The sequence below is a fragment of the Dufourea novaeangliae genome, unplaced genomic scaffold, assembly GCF_001272555.1.
Source record: "Dufourea novaeangliae isolate 0120121106 unplaced genomic scaffold, ASM127255v1 scaffold248, whole genome shotgun sequence".
NCBI lineage: Eukaryota > Metazoa > Arthropoda > Insecta > Hymenoptera > Halictidae > Dufourea > Dufourea novaeangliae.
The window spans coordinates 328,177-347,069 of NW_015374156.1; the positions used below are offsets into that span (position 1 = coordinate 328,177).

Consider the following 18,893-nt stretch of genomic DNA (forward strand, 5'->3'; position numbering starts at 1 on the left):
GTTAAAAAGAGAACGGAAATTCGTGTAAAGCGTTGACTAATGACTCGCGATTATGTATTATAACCTTTGGAGTTAAAGATAGACTTCACGTGTTTTTATTATTATTTTTTTTTTTTTCGTTAGAAACGAGACGGTCACTGTTCGATACGACTTTCTCTGTTAACGCATGCCTGTGTTAGTGCCGTGGTTTCAATCGATTTCTCTATTGATTTTCATTCGTGTATCAACCGGCGACGAAGAACAAGCGCGTCTCGATTTCTAATTGCATTACGAGCGAATTGGTTTGTTTATTATTTGGTATATCGTGAACGGTTAATTTTCCATCAGAGCGTCCAAGTATTCCTTGTAATCGTTCTCCGACATCTCTTCCTCGTCGTCTGTAACTTCGACGCTTCTCCTCCTTCTTGTGATCTCGCTGGTCACTTCTATACAGAGCAGAGCGAACTTGTTGTCGCAGGAGTAACGAACTTGCTCTAAGAGGCGTCCCCCTGTTAAAGGAGATCCTAAACCGTAACGATCAGAGCTGCTTGAATGCCAGGAGTCGCAGTACGTGTCCATTGCTCTGTCTCCTAATTTGTGCGATCCGTGCCACGCTACCTTTTCTGGCCTGTGATAACAGAAATTGTAAGTTGATAAGATTTAACATCTTGTGGATTATGGATGTAAATTCATAAACATTCAACAAACGCGTATTATAAAAGTAACAGCATTCAGTATTTTAGCTGAAGTCCTTTTGCATTACAAATGCTTTGCCCTTGAATTGAATGTTTAAGAACAAGACATAAAATTCTATTAAATCGAATTTCAATAATATTTTTCTTAACGTTTCTGAATAACATTTTCTAAATCCCGTCAATTTCTTTTGTTCAATCTTTTTTAAAAAGGCACTAGCGAGCAATACTGGCGTTGTTTACTTTACAAATACGGCATTTTTTTTTTTTATAACAATGAAGCGCTTAATTACCATGCGAAGTCGGTGAGGATATTTTTCCCATTGAAACTATAGATTCTAGGAATTTGGGAGAAGTATGCTCCATTTCCGTTGAACATCTCTTTCCAAGAATTAAAGAGGACATCTCCCTAAAGAATGGAAAAGGGACATTTTGTAGTTGAGGGTATACATTTAGAGGAGAATTATTTTCGTCTTTAAATGTGTAAATGGATCTTCTGAGGTTGATATATTTTCGATTGCCCATTACCTTTACGTTGACGATGGGGAGGTCCCTATCCCCGAGCCTTACAATGCTGTCGACGTTCTGTACCCTGGAGCTAAGGAATGCCCGAAACGTACCCCTCAAACCTGCTCGTCTTGCTTGTCGATAACAAGCGTAGTCAGCTCCACGTACACCGTGCATGTCTCCAGTGAATGGTTCATTCAAAGCAGCCATTCGTAACTAAAAATGATAATCATTTATGTAATATTAACCCTCGTGGATTGTTCAGGTCTATTTGACCCGAATTCAGACTTTAATTTTTAATTATATTCTTTATCAGAGTAACTTTTAGAGTAACTAAACACCAGTAGTTTACATATACATAACGATCAAGCGACATGTTTAGTGCTCGGCATAAATATTAAGCTGTACTTCTACAAAATATATTTGTTACAGATTGGACATTCTTCACTAACTCTATCTTTTAGATTTGATTACAATACATTTTCAATTGTAACTATTTGTCATATATGTGGTTAATTTGTAAATTTGTTATGTTAAAAATGATGTAATGCCCACCACAATCCGCCGATCTCAATCCCAAAGAGACAATATAGGATGAGCAGAAATATAGAGTACGATTTATAGGACAAATATCAAAAGTATACTTGTGGAAGCAGTGACAAAATATTTGAAATTAAATTTTATGAGATACCATACACAACTGACGCCCCGAATGGCAAAACTTATGAAAACCGTCATCGAGAAACATGGTGTTACATCGATGAAAGCAAAATATCTATAAGGTGGAAATTACATTTTTACATATTACTCAATACATGCATGTTTTAGAACATAAAATACTAGATAAAGTAATTTATTAGTTAAGAGCTTTGCAATAAATTTGTAACATTTTTTCGCAATTATTCCATAAAGAGTAGGTGTCTTTATAATTATAGCCGGCAGTGTAAATATATTTCCTAAATTTGATTTTAGTTTAGACAAGGTTTAATTTAAGTGATAATAATTAATCCACCATTTTTTCAAATTACGAGTCGATATACTTGTCCGTAAAAATATGTATCTTTCCGACATGCAGTGGCTTCTTCCTCTATATAAATCACCGCTTATATAGGGTCAGATACTCGAAAGTTTTTGAGTTATTTGTTTTCAAAGTTTTTCACGGGACTTAAATACAAGTTATATTGCCCGATTATTCGTTGTTGTTACAGCGTCGGGGCAACGTCCAAGGTCTCTACGGTGACGGCTAGAGTTCAAATAGGATCCCTTCCAAAGATATTTGGATATATTTGGGATGCATTTCAATTCTGGCCGTCTTGGCAGAAACCATATGAACGATCGGCCAACACAACTTCCATTTAAGTCACCCGGAAAATTTCGAAAGTAAATAACTCAAAAACTTTTGAGTATCTGACCCTATATGGGGTGTGATTTGTGAAGAGGAAGAAGTCTACTACATGGTATAAAAGTTTCATTACAATTGGCGATCCGAAGTTGCGAGTCTATCAGTAAAAATGGTGTAGTATATTGGAAAACCATTATGATTTATGAATAAAAATGGAACACTATAGATCCTCACGTTTCATAATACTAGTTTCGTTAAGTGAGTGGGCTACTTATCGGTACACCCAATAATTGTTATGATAGAAAGTAGGAATATTCTATTATATCAATAAATTAGAAATTTCAAAAAGATTGAAATATCATATGCTATGAAGTGAAATGTACAATGGAAAATTTATATACAAGAATGTATTTTTAACCCGTTAGACTCTCATGTCTGCGAATAAGTTTTGTCGACCTTCGTATTTATAACATCGCTGCATTGACACTTTTGTAAGAAAATATTTGAAGACTTTTACTTTTAAATCGATATAAATATTTTGACCAGTACAATAATACAGGTTGTTTTGGTTTTCAGTAACTCCTTAACACTAAATCTACTACGACCAGTCAAATGTTTAAAAAGGGTTAAAATGAAAAAATGTTTAAATGTTAAAAAATTTGGAAGGGTATGGTAGGTTTAGTATTAAGTGGGAAGTGTTGATTTATATCCGTTTTGGTTTATACTTTCGTATACAATTTCACGTCATGAAAATGGTTGTCATATCACTTTTAATAATATTATAAGAAAGAGACACACTTTTTACTTTTAATTGAGTTTAAAAATTGGAATTTTGGCCAGCTTTCTGAATCAAGTATTGTATAGTGTGGCGTGCAAAAATTCTTTCCCCGCTTAAAGGGTTAATATTTTAGATTTTATGGAGATAAAATGCTTTTCGAAGTTTTAATCGAAGACAGCTGCTCTTTGAAGTCTCTTATTGATATGTTAAAAGTATGCACTTTGAAGAATCCTTTTTTGTACACACACAGGAATAAAATATTCATACACGTTGATCGTATATGGCATATGCGCCATGATAACCGCTGGTTGAAGTAGCGCTTAAACTATTCCCTTCGTAAAATAACGACGAAAGAAAAATTTATATTTTATACGTCCCAGAAGATGACGAAATAATAAAGATATTTTTAATGTTCTGTTTTCAAAGTCTACGAATGTCAACTTACTTTTTTCGACACATACTCTGTGTGGAATAATTGCGAGAAAACGTTGCAAATGTATTGAACAACTTTTTAGTAATGTTACTTGATTTACCATTTTATGTTCTAACCATCTTATAGGTATTTTGTTTTCATCGACATAGCCACCTATTCTTGGTAACTGTTTTTACGAGTTCTACCATTCGGGACGTCAGTTTTTGTGTGATACTTGATGAAATTTTATTTCAAACATTTTGTCACTGTTTCTACAACTCTACTTTTGATATCTGTCCTATACGTCATACTCGGCGTTTCTGCTCATCCTATATTTTTCTTTGGGATTGAGATTAAGGGATTGGGGTGGCAGTGCATCATGTTTACCTTACCAAATTTGCAAATTAATCACATATACGACAAATAGTTATAGTTGAAAATGTATTGTAATCCGAAACCAGAAAATAAACGTAGTGAAAAATGTTCAATCTGTAACAAATGTCACGTTTTGTACAAAAATAGTAGGACTCCTAATAGTTATGTATTATGTGTGTTTCTATGCCGATGCTTTGCTAAATAATAAAAAGATAAATTCGATGATACATTATAATATCATATTAAAATAAAATAGCATTTGAATTTTTTGTGAGGGGCCTAATTTTATGTGTTGTCTGGCCATAGTCGCTAGCTCCACTTACTAGAATGTGTTTCCCCCAACCCTTCGTTTCATGGCTACATACTAGATGTGATTCTCAATTTATGTGTCCATATTTTCGTCTCACATCGTTTTATAAACTTCATAAGAGTGCATTGAGAATCGTCGTAGAGTCATAATGTTAATAAGTGAAGCTATGATATCACATTTTAGCTTTTGCTCATAAGGTATTAGAGGAACGAAACAGTATGAATTAGGTTGTTGCGAATATATAGCTGAAATTTCAAGTCAATCGGATAAATGATGAAGCCGTATAGTAATCCCAAGGATTAGTTTAAAAGAACCGATACTGAGAATCACTATTTTAAAGTTTAAGTACCACTTAAATAAGCCGGTCAGCTTACTGGAACGAGCAAATATGTTCCTACGAAAGCCGACGTACTCTTGTTATTATCTTGAATTATGTCTCAACAGGCTACGAATGTACAGGGTGTTTCTAGTGTATGAAAAGATGTGATTCTATACGTAAAAATAAGTCGAAAATGTGGAATAAACTTTCGTCGTGTGATGCTTTGTTTTTAGGACAATCAATTTTCAAAATTCATCCAGCATGTATAATATATTCGTACTGCCACTAAGTAGTAATGGAATGTAATGAACAGACGCGGTAGCCAAGTCATATTAAATTGCACGCGCCTCTAACAGATTTTCGAATTCGATTGTTTCGATAACGAAGCATCATACGAATTTTATTTCATATTTTCAGCTTATTTTTGCAACTAGAATCACATCCTGTCGGGTTATACCATCATTTCAGAAACACTCTATATTCTTAAAATACATTAATTCTAAGAAAATATAAAAGAACAGGAATACATTTTGATGTCCTTTCTTCAGTTCTTTTTGTTCGTGCTTGAACATCTAATTTCAATTTATTCCTTACGGGTCGTCAAACATATCTTTGCATGAATTCAATTAAACTGTGTGTTATATCGAGAATTCAATTTTCTAAACTAGTTTTCTGACGAAGAAAGGGAATGAAATGTAATTGATATTGCGGTGATAAATAAGAGGAAAAATATAAGAAGATTAATTTTCTAGATGTTCATTCATTAGTAAAACGTAATACTAAAAGATTAATTCCATTCGTGACTTACCATTCGAGGATACCACTTAGAAGCGGAAAGGAAAGTCAGTTGAAATTAGGTAATACATCAATTTACTTCTTATCGATAATGTTTTACACTCAACAGGATTAAGATAGTAACTCACCCCTGTTCCGTCTGCTTTCACAGGTATCTGGTTGATCAAGTTGGAAGCCTCAAAAGGTGGATTCGCTGGAGGCGGTGACGTCGTCGGTGGCGCGGGTGTAGTTATAGGTAAAAGCGAACCCAGCTGGAGGGTACAAGATAAATATCTCTAATTAAATCGATTCTCCTTACATCTTCCGTTTAATGAGCTCGAAGATACCGTTACTTTTATCAGCATTAATAAACTATTAAGTTGATGTATCCTGGAAAGCAATTAGGATATTATATTATAGTTTCAAATAATGTACACTTCTGCTCATAAGTATCAAGAGGTGGCTAAAACTCTGAACTAAATATTATTTAGAGCATATTAAAGCTCACTGGACACTGTTTATGCTATTATAAAATAATAGAAGTAGCCTAATATATTTAATATTTACGAAATATCGGATTTTCTTCACACAGGTCAGGTGTCCTAATACTTACGAGCGGTAGTGTAATTATATTAGGTTTGATTATTTGAGGGAGCGATAGATCCAGATGTTGTGGAGGGATAGAATTATACAACCATATGTCTATCCTTTTTAAGCAGATATACGCATGATGTATTTACTGTAGCTCAGCATTATAACGACTCTTTGAAATTTTTGCTTATTTATAATTCGAACGATACTTGCAAGATTTCATTGAAACGGAATATTGTGCATAAAGGTAATTAAATTATGATAAAAAGTAAATCTTCTTAGAATGATGTTCTTCAGGTTTGAGAAAATTAATGGTTAATAACATGGTCATGGAAATATGATATGTGAGATAAATGAGGATCTCATACTAACTGCAATATATTGCCAGCCGTTGTTCACTCGAACGAGCAACGCTTGTTCGTCAATGATGTAAGCGAGCGTACCGACTGGACTTACAGCAGACATCTAAAACATAACGAGAGTTTTAAATTAAATTTAATCGTTAACGAAATATATATGATGTTTCCGTAATTTAATATGTTTACTTTTGTCATAGCTTCCGTGTTTTGGAATGTCACTGCTCCTGGTACAATCTTCGTCGTGGTTTCCAAAGGACCTCTTGTTGCAGCGGTGACAGCGCCTTATTATAATCATTAAAAATTACATTACAAATGTAATATTTCAGAGACTTAGCAATAACTTAGCCAACGATTTTGTAAATCTACAGATATTTATTATGCGACCTTTTTCAAGAAGTTTAAATAAAATTTCACAAACGTGCGTTCAAATTATATACTTTTTTAGTTAGTACTAAACGAACGCTATTCCTTTAACAAAAAGAAACTAGAATATTTTATTTGAATATATGTTACCCAAGTGCTCTTTTAATTCTTTCAGCTGCTTCAGTTCACGAAGAGCCTTTAATTCGTCCAGACTAGTTCTGAGTCCTTGCAGTATAAACAGAAAATGTATTTTTTCATTGAATGCTTTTTATGTAGAACAGTTATACAAATACTGGAAATATGATTGGTACTTCTTCTTCAATGTGGCTGAATAAACCACGGTCGACACCATTTTCCTCGAGTTACTTATATGTGAAACCTTTCAGTTTTATATTTCTCTGATCTTCATATTTCAAAATTTTATATTTTATATTTTTATAATTTTTCATATTCTCGCTGTGACTATTTTCTCTTCTTATCGTCGTCATTTTAGACATTTCAAATACGTACTTTTCTAGCTGACGTCTCCGACATTTTGAAGATCTATTCCCAGAGTTTGTATAATTACTGTAGACAGTATATCGTTTTGGAAGAAAACTATTCTAAGTAATTTACAGTTAAAAGCTTCGATGTTTAATTTTCGTTCAGAATTTCTTTGAACAAATCGTATACTCTCAAAATATAATAAATATATGCATCGTCTTCAACGATATCTTCATTGTTTCATTAAAACTAACTTTATACAAATACACAGGGTGACTTATTTAAATAGATCCTCTCGAATATGTTCCAAACCGTTGATAATGTAGAAAAAGGTTTTAGATAAAAGTTGTAAAAAATACATGATTTCGTGGGAAACAACAAATTTGACCTTCATATGTCGTCTACGTACACGGCCACAGAAAAACTACTCGTATCAAATTATTTTTCCCTTCCATCATCATCGTATCATGAACAGTTTCGAAGACATTCAAGGGGATCAATTCAAATGACACCCTATTATTATTTGTTCTTACAACATTAGCCAAATAATTTTGATAATCGAGTAACAGGAAGACACTGTTATAACGACATTAATTAAAATCTATATTATTTTACCTTGTCTGACCCCATAGTAGTCTCTTTCACCGAAAATATGACTTCTGCCAATTCCCGTATCCTCTTTTTGTCCGGATAAAGACATTCCGGATGGTCCCGGTGGACCTGGAGGCCCTGGTGGTCCTGGAACTGGAATGTAATTCCCTTGAGACGGTGGTCCAGGCGGTCCAGGAGGTCCTGGAGGTCCTCTTTGACCGTCTCTTCCGGGTTGTCCGGGAATACCAGGGAAACCATCGTCTCCCTTATCTCCTTTTATCTATATTATTGGAGAACCAAGTGTAAATTTCATTCCCTAAATTGTGTACACGTAATAGTCGACAGCAATAGCGAGTCATTAAGAGGGTACTCTAGTGTAGACGCTCGAAAAAACGATGTTTTTTCTTCTATTATCTCGGCTCATTTCTTACGTCTACGATTTTTTTTCTTCTATTATCGTATCACTACTACCGACGTCAATCTATAACCCCGACCATGGCAATATCGTAACAGTTCACTGTATGAGATATTTGTTATGTCCTTATCAAGATTCCGATAGTTTCCGAATCGAAATCGGATGACGACGCAGAATTTTTCTCTTGTTCCTGCCTCTATTCTAACTGTTTGCACTCGGAATCTTTAATTTTCCATACATTTTCTCCCTTCACAGGGGACAGTCGAGTGCAAAGGGTTAAGGATCATGCTGGTGTATAGTGTGTTCAATGCACCAAGTGCTACAGATGTCTTTATACGCCCAAATTGTCTTAAAAAGGCAAAAAAAAAGTAACTTTTAATTTTAAACAACCATTTTAACTTTTATCTTTAATTTTAAACAGGGACTCATATTAGGAGCAGTGTTTTAAAACTACCAATTTTGTATTCCTTTATACTTTCTCTATTTTTATAGTAAATAACATTACCTGTGAAACGAAAATTCTTTGTATACATAAATGAATGACGAATATAATAACCGAAAAACTTTTCATTGTTTTCCTTTCTATTCCCCAATATTTAATCAACCATAAATGGAGTCTCATATTCGGCGCTGTTATTCTATGCCATGTGTTTCGAGCTCAATTACAAACGGTAAGGTTTCTTCGATAAAGACGCAACAAATCCCGACAACAATTATCTGTATTTTATTTTCCGCGTGTCGTACGTCGGAAAAATGGTTCGCCCGCACAAATCTTGCGTTCCCGGAACGTATATTTTGCCTACTCTCGTCGAGTGCAAATCGACATAAATTACGGGACGTGTCTTCGTGACGGGGAAGGCCACCGTGTACGAAACTGAAATAAAAGCAACCGGGCGTGCCTTATGTTCGCGTGCGGCTTTTAAACCAAAGTGTGGTGAATTAAATCCTGCCACGAGCATTCGCGGCAGCTTGTCAGTTGTCACGGGACGCGGCGTCGCGGAACTTTCGACGAATTTCTGTTTGGGACCGCGAAATAAATCGGGTCGTGGCTTCGGTGACCGATATCTGCTCCTTGTTCGATGAGACTTGTGGGTGCACGAGGTGATCTACGAGCAGCGGTACAACTTTTCCGCGGTTACCCGGCTGGTTGTCCAGAGTAAAAAACTCTGAGACCATTTTGAACCTGGTCCGTTGCAACGTGACGTCTACAAATCTTTCGCGTCGATTTTATCAAAATCACTAAGTTATATGAAAATACGATAAATCAATCGGATTGATTCAGAAAATTGCATCTTTTGTTCGTTTTTTATTTACCACGAAACGAGTAATAATAAGTAAGCGACTTATGGACGGGAGTGTATATATTGAGGGGGTTAGAATAATAGTGGTGTATGTCACACTTATGCTGTTTCCCGTAAAATGATGTTTTAATAAAATAAATAAATAAATAAATAAAAAATGGCTGTGTATGAAAATTGAAGTACAAAACAGGATTTTATACATTTACATCACTATTTCTAAATAGTTAGTAAAAATAATAAGCACAGTGGTGTTTTTACGAAATAAAGCTTTTTTTTATTTATTTCTTTTTCACGAAAATTTGTCATATTTATTGGTATTGAAAAACAATAGGAAACAGCATTAATATTTGAAATAGTATGTACCATCACAGCAGAACAATGCATTTTATCAGAAAATTGACCATGATCTCGTACTTCTTTGGAACTCGTAATAGCGTTGAAAAAGGGATGATGAATTGGTGGATGGAAAAAGGAATGATGGAAAAAAAAGTGCGTAAGGTTGACGTTACACCATTATGATTCTAAACGGTTTGTCTTCCTTATTTAGTGACAAGAAGAGTATTACCATTTTTCGGTAAAAAATGAAGTTATAGTTTAATTAATTATGAAGGCAAATAGATAATGCCTTTAAAATTTTTAAAATAGTATTAATTCGAATTTTCAAAATTTGAACTTACACGACTTTGACTTTAACCCTCTCGATGTACACTAAATACATTCTTCCAGGATCGTCGAACGTATGCGTGGCCTTTTAATGTTAAACGGCGCAGTAAAGTAGTAGGTACACATCCACCATGTCCACGTAATATTTTTCATTTAAAACGACCTCTCCAACAATCTCTAAAAGTTTGCCACTGTGGTCGTAGATCACAGCGAACATCTCCGCTTTAACCCGTCACTCGGTGCGAGACAAGATAAAATATGCAACCATTAAGTTTATTTGCTTTACGCTGCAAGCTCTTTGACGTCTTTTTTTTGTCTTTTAATCTCCTTCAAAGCATTATCTATTGTTCTTTTTATTTTTGGTATGTGAAAAATTGTACTAATTCATTTCAGTATTCAGGAATATTTACAAAAATTCTAATCGATGTCACTTTCTTTTTTATTACAAAGAATCTGTAAAGCTACTAATTCCATAACAAGTATTTTTGGCAAATATTCTATTTAGACAGAAACAATTAAATTTTTATTTGTTTATACTTGCTCGTATAACTTTGTTTCGACAAGGAACAACAATATTATCTTCTACAGAAATAAAGAAATAGTAGGTAATGGAGTCGATGTATATAAAAATTTATAAATGGAGGAAGGGAGACCGATGAATAGAGAAAGAAACAAAAAGATGAAAGATAATGTTAATGTAATATAATGTTATAACAATATTTATAACAATGTTTTGCACATTTAACACATGCTGTCATTTTTACTTAATTTTGTTTTGTATGAATTACATAAGAAATGCAATAAATAGATATTATTAGATGTTCCAAATGTTTCAATCTTTAATTGCCAAGAAATTTAATATTTATAGGACGAATCTCACTTTTTTATAGAAATAGAATATGCCTTTCCTGTAGTCACACCGTTTAGGTTTTGTAACGCTATTTATAGAGAGCCATGGATATGAATTTATAATTGCTTCATTGATTGTTAGTTCGTTTCTACTTTTAAAGAAGACAGAGATGACCGAGTGAGAGGAAGCAAAGCTGAATAGAGTGTGAATAGCTGTGGCATTATAATTTAATCGATGAAACGTGTTTAAAACTGAATGAAAGCATTACAAATTTATAAGAATCCGTCTGTAGACTTTAGTGCTTGCATAATTTACATTATAGCAGTGCACTCTACAGACTGTTCACTCTAACGGTTTCCATGATTTTTGAGCTGTTTGAAATAATGTAATAAAAAAGGTTATTAACTAAAATTTATCTGTTTCAAGCGAACAGTGTGTAACAATAACAAATATTTCGAAAATACATTTTTTCCATAGTGAATCCAAGGCAACCGTATGTTTTTGAAATGGAACTATAAGTATAAGTTTTCTCATTATATTGTAGGGGACATTAAGACCAATTCAACCAGTAACGACAGTTCTATTCACAGAATACTAAATTGGCATCAGTTGAAATGAAAAGAGTGCAATGATTCGCGTAACAGCAGAAGACGCGCTTCGATGCTCTGTTTCTTTTTTTCGTTCTACTAATTCATCTGTTGTAAACTTAGTATTACTTGAATAAAAGTGCCATCGTTTGTTCTATTTGAATTCGTCTTAATGTCCCATATAACATAACGGAAGAAAATGATATGGTCCCATTTAAGAAATTCAAGGTGACCTAGGGTTCACTGTGAAAAAAAGCATTTTCGAAATATTCATTATCGTGATACATTGTTCACTTTAACCAGATAAATTTTGATTAATAACTTGTGCTTACTACGCAGTCGCAAATTGCTGAAAAATCATGGATACCGTTAAAATGAACAGCCTATAGAGTGTTTTGTAAATATTATACTTCTAAAATTGTTATTAACCCTTTTCGACCTGAATTATTTTCTTCAAACAAAAAACAAATTTTTTTTCCGTATAGTTGTTTTATGGATGTCAGAAAAACAGGAAAATTAGAAGAAAAAAATAAATACAGAAGTGTTCATATACAAAAACGAATATTCATTAAACAATTCCTAAATATTATGTTCGATAAAGTATTTATCTAACGGAAAAATATTAAACTGTACGATTAAAAATATTAAACTATACGAACGCAACGGTATGAAATGGTTAATTGTATCTTTATAGTCAAGTATTTCATAAATATAATTAGGATTTTTCGTTCAATTCCTAACAAATAAATTTGAAGAAAAGTTACGATTATTGTGTGCCTTGTGTTCGAGGTTTGTTCCTCTGGAGGTATGAATAAAATGTACATACATATTTGACACGTTACACCAGAACGTGGTCGACGTTAACTTTCGTAAAATACATATAACCTGAAAGTTTATTGCCAACTGTCCAGCAATTCGGAGTTCTGATTTTGATGAGGGACGGTAAATTGTACTTACACCGACAGAAACTCCGTAAGGGCTCGGTGTACCGGGCTCTCCTTTTTCCCCCTTAGGTCCTCCTAGTCCAACAGGTCCGGGAAGTCCAGGAGTACCAGGACGGCCCTGTTACAGGTAGTTACCGATACATAACGCTCATGTTCTACCTGCCTCCCATGAATATTCTATGTTCATTAACCCTTTAATTAATCTCACGTGTAACTCAGTCTTCCATGCGTTCAGTCGATTACTGAGATTTCGATTTTTATCGGGATAATTGTTATATCCTATATGTATCGTTATTTGAAGCAATCAAAGCGAATAGGATGATTCGATACCATTATTGGGTTGTTAGTAAAGTTTCTTCCGATGAACGAAATCACGCCATACGTGATCGTAATTTTATAAAAAAAAAAATATAACTCATGATTATACTTTATATTAATACTTTTTTATATTATATATTTTATTCATAATACACTTTCCATTCTGGTTTTTATCCTCTTTAAACGGTATAGTAATATTTTCAAAGTAATTTGCTACTTCTAATAATTAGAATACTAATGAATAATTTACTATTCTTCTGGTAATTTTGTAATATAGTTTACGTTCGATATATTCTTTGTATTTGTGCTTGATAAAAATTGTGCGAGATTATGGAAACAATGACGAATATTCATAGGAGATTTTTTTCGAAACAAATATTGAATTTCGATAAAAATCGTGGACTGGTACATCTCATATTATATCAGAAAATGCTTGTGATGGAAAGGTAAGATTCTTCTTATTTAATAATGTATTAAACTATTTGGAATACTTACTTTCATAGAGTTCTGTGTTCAGCATTCGAAAAAGAGAATCATAATTTTAGAATTGTAATTTTTGAAACAATCTTAAATACTATACAGATTTGTGATAAGAATGCTGTATTTTTTATATATTATTTAATAAATATTATAAACGTAATTTTGTACTAAAGACAAAAATATATTAAACCTTATATGAATCATTTTCTTCCTTGCATTTTAAACAAACAGTTAACGGAAAACGTAGAAAAAATATCTCTTTTTCTAATACTAAATATTATATTTTCGCATAAACTAATGTAGCTTTTGGAATGCTTCTTATAATCCTTTTTGACTATTTTGTCAGAGTACATTTTCATGTAGGAAACTTTCGACTTCATCTAGGTATCTGTTTTTCGATTTTGTAAAATACGATATATAAAAGATGATCCCTAGCCACTCGCTCCTTCAATTTCTCAGAATAAAACAACTATTTAACCAATACTCATCAATATTTATTACGGTATTGAAAGAAATTTCAATGGATACCAGTTTTATCTGAAACCTCCAGCTTTACATCGTCAATACTTTAATCCGTTCCTTTGTTCCGCTAGATTATTAGATCCCAGAAAAGCTACATTCTCCATGGAAAAACTTAATACAAAATCATATTATACAGGGTGTAAATAAAATGTTGACACTTTCATAGAGTAGACTACATGCCAAATTAAAAATGACGAAATTGTCCCGAACAGAATTTCGTTATTCTTGATTTTGATCTTAGATTGGTGTGTAGAATCCACCCTGTAAACGTTTCCCACATTTTTATTAACACCCTGTATAATATTATTATTATTAGGTATTATCTCCTCAAACTCTTCTTGCACGTAAAAAGGTAAAATGAGAAAAGTTCCGTCGGAGAAGGATTGATCGATAGAAAAATCACAAAAATTTTCTCATACCACCCATCCAGGCAACCCAATTTCTCCCATAACTCCTGGTTTTCCCGGTGGTCCCACAGGACCAGGCGGTCCAGGACGTCCTCTTCGGCCCCTCTTGCCCTCCATTCCCTTCTCTCCTTTGATAGTAATGTAGTCACCGGAGCTTGATATAGCCGTGGCTCCTGGTGGACCTCGCTCGCCTTTTTCACCCTTTACACCAACGATTCCTGATGTCCCGGGAACTCCATCCTTCCCCGGATCACCTTTGTTGCCTTGAGGTCCCTGAATACCATTCACACCAGGAATTCCAGCCGGTCCAGAGTCACCCTTGTCCCCTTTCTCGCCTTTGGTACCCTTATCTCCTTTGTAACCGCGTCCACCAACTTCACCTTTATCGCCTTTTTCTCTTAACCCTAATCAATGAAAAGCAGTTGATTGCAAAAGGATTATGTATTAAAGGAGTGTTAATTCAAGTCTACATAGTTTGTTTCCTTCAGGAGTGTATTATTCACGTTGGTTCTGAAGTAATGTTGAGGTAATAAATTAAAAATGTGTTAATAATTGAGGCGTTCTTGACGAAAATGAACTTTGTTAAATGTTTTGGTTTTTGTGATAACAATAGATTCTAATAATTAGAAGGGAGATGGTGGAAACTACATTATCAAAAACAACCTATGGACTAATTTATTTTGAAAATAAAATTGATGGACTCTTGAAAAACAATCTTTGTTACGAGTTCCTAAATTTTCTTTAAAAGATCTCGTGTGAGAAGATCGAATTTATTAGGTGTATCAGTAAGGAATAGTATGGGTTCAACAAGGGGAAAGAACAGTTTAACATAAGAATATGTTTCTGTTCTTTTACTTTTCCAACATGGCGCAACATTATGGAAAGAAGTAAAGAATGTTTCTTAAGATAGTATGGATTATACTTTTAAATAAGGCAGGTAATATGTACATACACTACCGGCTGAAAGTATGGGACCAGAGTTCATGATTGATGGAACAGTAACTTATTATTCCGTTAGAATATAATAAAAGTTACATTCAGTAAATATACAAATCATTTCCAATCAATTTTAGCATATTATTTTTATCAAGTATTTATAGAGTAATATTTTTATTTTTCTTTAATTGTCATACCTGGGCCCATACTTTTTGCCGGTAGCGTATGTCTATTATTGACTATTTCTACTTATACGAATCGTTGCTAATACGTGATTGTGCGTTTTCCATTAAACCTGGTATCTCAAATCGGTTTATATCAAACTGTTGGTGAAAAAGAAATTTACTCGAAAAACTAACGTAATAATTACACTAATAATTAACTCCGTGAACAGCTAACGTTTCGCACATGATTCTGACATTGAGAAAGGCTCGACTAATTGACCTTTGTTTTGCTAACCGAACCACCGTGTGGAAATATTCCCCCGTAAGTAATAAAGTATAATCATTAATCACTAACTTCATTACGTCTCAGCCATTAATCACGATACATTTTGTCGATATCAATTAGAACAGGGATTTGTGCATTAAATGGTCTAAAAAGAAACTGTGGGAATGGAAAGATGCGTGTGAATATTGGTAGCAAGCGTAAATTTTCGGTCACTGAAGTTGGAGAATGTTTGGGTCTGGTCTGATTCATATTTAGGTGCGAATGCAGACACTGAACGTTCTGTTTATGCGTTCGATTGCGTGGGACGAATAGATGGCTTTAAGCGTGCGTGATGGAACTCTTTCTGGAAATGAAAAAAAAGTGTTAGGTCAGAATGGACAGGAAATGGGATGCATACGGGTGTGTTTCTGTGTGGAAGGAGAAAATGCACGGGAAAAGCGCGAGCGAAGTAACAACAAGACGTGTGGAAAGAGATTTTAGAGCGAACAGAGAGCAGAATATAGAGTGCAGAGTTTTGTATAAGACGTTGTTGGAAAATATTCAGGTGTGTACATTGAAATATGTCTCTGGTAGATGGATAAAAGAGTATAAGTCAGAATGATTAGTTTTGCAGAGAAGTACTTACAATATTAAATATTCTATTAAATATTAAATATTATAAGTGCTTTTCTGCAAAACTCTTGCCCGTCCACCAGAGATATACTCATTGTTATCATTTATGTGGCAGTGCACCTGCTTATTTCATCCAGTTATCCTATACAAATCTAAAATCATAGGGGAGAAAATTAGATTTCATTCATTTTCTCTACCTGTAAGACAGAAAATGGTGAATCATTTCTTACCTGTTTCACCAACGCTTATTCCCCCAGGACCACTTAGAGCAGTCGAGCCTGGGGGTCCAGGAGCTCCAGGAGGACCTGGTTTCCCCTCCGGTCCTGTGTCGCCTTTGTCACCTTTCTCAGCCGGTCTTCCATTTTCACCAGGTGCTCCAGGAAGTCCCGGTGAACCCGGGGCGCCCGGCTCGCCTTTGAATCCTTGAATTCCTCTTGAACCTTCCTTTCCGTGATCACCTCTTGCCCCTTTCAGTCCTGGTTCACCTCTGTTTCCTTTGGGACCGGGAATACCCGGAGTTCCCTTTGGCCCTGGACTTCCTGGTGTGCCTCCTTCACCCTTCTCTCCTGGCAGACCTGGCCTCATCGCGATGCCTTCCGTCTAAAATTGCAAATAATCGTTATTCGATTTTCATAAGTATGAACTTTGAAAAATATTACAGACTGTGGATGTCTATGTCAATTTCGATTCTTCAAGATCCTTGGCACAGTAGTGTCTGTCATGAATGTATAAAATCTCAAGTCTAATTGCGACCGTATTTAATATCGTCGAGCATTGGTACAACTTTATTGAATCACTATCGTTTGACCAAAGGTGAATGAAAAATAGTAACTATTTGTAAAACAATTACAAATACATGGTGTTTTTGAAGTATTAGTAGCAACTTGAGTGGTTAATAGAAATCGTTGAAAGAATATTAACAAATATAGGTCGGTACAGCAATCACTTTTTAGTTCATCTTTGGTCAAACGATTGTGACTTAATAAAATTGTACCAATGATAGACAATATTAAATAATGTCGTAATTCTTGAGAATTTATGCGTTTATGGTACATACCAGTGAGTCAAGGGCTCGGAAGAATCTAAATTTATATAAACATCCGCGGTTTCTAATATTTTTCGAAATTTATACTTATGAGGGGCTATCTACACTGCCAGCTGTAAGTATAGAATCACTCCTCGATTAACGGTAAAATATTTTCTTTAGAAGTTACTATTTGAACAAGTAACTACTAAAGCTTTTAATTCTCAACTTTCGTGAATGACAAAAATTATTTGGTGTTACTTGAATTTATTTCCTTAAATTCCTAATGTTGAGTAACAGTGTATATTCATACAGGCTTACGATAATAATTTTAATTTTCAAAATTCTATCGTAGTTAGATAAAAGTATTTTAAAATTGTTAAAATGATATTAATGAAATTGGAATAGATTTTGGTTGTTTCTATTTCTGTAATGTTGATGATTTATAAATTAACGCCTTCATGAATTATAAATTCTATAAATGATGACTTACGTGCATGTAAATTCATGATTTCATTGTTTCTAATGCATTTAAAATGGACTTTTGAATAAATGCAATTTTAAAAGAATCATTTATATTATGGGAACCTGAAATGAATTGTTGTTACTCACCCTATAAATTCCCCGGGGTTTCCAACTGGGCTGCATGCGTATAATAGACCAAATTTCTCTATTTAATTATTGGTATAAAGTCGTAAAGCTGAGAACAGCCAGGTCGACGAGTCACCTACCCCTCTGACTCGTCTAATGACCGCTGACGAACAATCGTCGTTCAAACAATCATGCATGTTATACAACGATACACTTGACGGCACAATTGAACTATTATCCTATTCTAAGGTTGTCCGTTATGAGTTACTTGCAAAGCCAACGGCGAACCGATGATTTGCTCTTGATAATTTATTCAAAGCTCGGGACTGTTCGGACCATGAAAGGGTAGTTTATTAAATGTTTTACTGCTACCAAGAACTTTTTACAATACGGAATCGAATTCGAACATCTTGATCTCGAAATCTTTGAATTTTCAAATCTCTCCCATTTCTTACAGTCGAGCAATTAAATACACAAATTTCTATAGTTTCTTCAATAGTGACTTCAACTTCCTTTCATAAATCAATAATTTCTCAAATTTTTATTAATGAATTAGTAAGGATTTTAGAAGTCACATTTAAGGACTATTTACTTTTGTGACTTAATGATTTCTTAGATACGTTTGAAGAGTTGAGATATCAATCAAAGTAAAATTACAATTCATTTTTTACAAATTCATAGCTTGAAGAAAAAGAAGAACTGGCCAAGTTAACTAAACAATTTTATAGATTTTTAAGTTATTCCTGCCACAATCTGCTATTCTGTTTGAACGATTTCATTCCAAACAATAACAGGTTATACTGAAATTATAACAAATTATTGTAACCAGTAAAACACGATGCATTCGAATGCTATTATGTTCACCAGAGAAATAAACATAAGTTTTCACATATTCCATAATAGAGACTCAAGCAAAAT

At 34.0% G+C, this 18,893-nt stretch overlaps 1 protein-coding gene across 1 annotated transcript in view; it reads right to left on the reverse strand.

Moving 5' to 3' along the window:
• Nucleotides 1-312: 312 nt before the first annotated feature.
• The window catches only part of LOC107191882 (collagen alpha-2(IX) chain-like), an 81,160-nt gene continuing 62,579 nt past the window's right edge, over nucleotides 313-18,893 (reverse strand). Inside the window, exons 8-20 of the mRNA XM_015581024.1 lie at nucleotides 16,591-16,960; nucleotides 14,375-14,766; nucleotides 13,449-13,460; nucleotides 12,649-12,753; nucleotides 7,900-8,155; nucleotides 6,952-7,026; nucleotides 6,625-6,719; nucleotides 6,452-6,544; nucleotides 5,638-5,760; nucleotides 5,523-5,537; nucleotides 1,200-1,394; nucleotides 965-1,080; nucleotides 313-607 (exon numbers count right to left, since the gene is read on the reverse strand). Coding sequence (XP_015436510.1) covers nucleotides 313-607; nucleotides 965-1,080; nucleotides 1,200-1,394; nucleotides 5,523-5,537; nucleotides 5,638-5,760; nucleotides 6,452-6,544; nucleotides 6,625-6,719; nucleotides 6,952-7,026; nucleotides 7,900-8,155; nucleotides 12,649-12,753; nucleotides 13,449-13,460; nucleotides 14,375-14,766; nucleotides 16,591-16,960 — 2,142 coding nt within the window. The remainder of the gene's footprint in view (nucleotides 608-964; nucleotides 1,081-1,199; nucleotides 1,395-5,522; nucleotides 5,538-5,637; nucleotides 5,761-6,451; nucleotides 6,545-6,624; nucleotides 6,720-6,951; nucleotides 7,027-7,899; nucleotides 8,156-12,648; nucleotides 12,754-13,448; nucleotides 13,461-14,374; nucleotides 14,767-16,590; nucleotides 16,961-18,893) is intronic.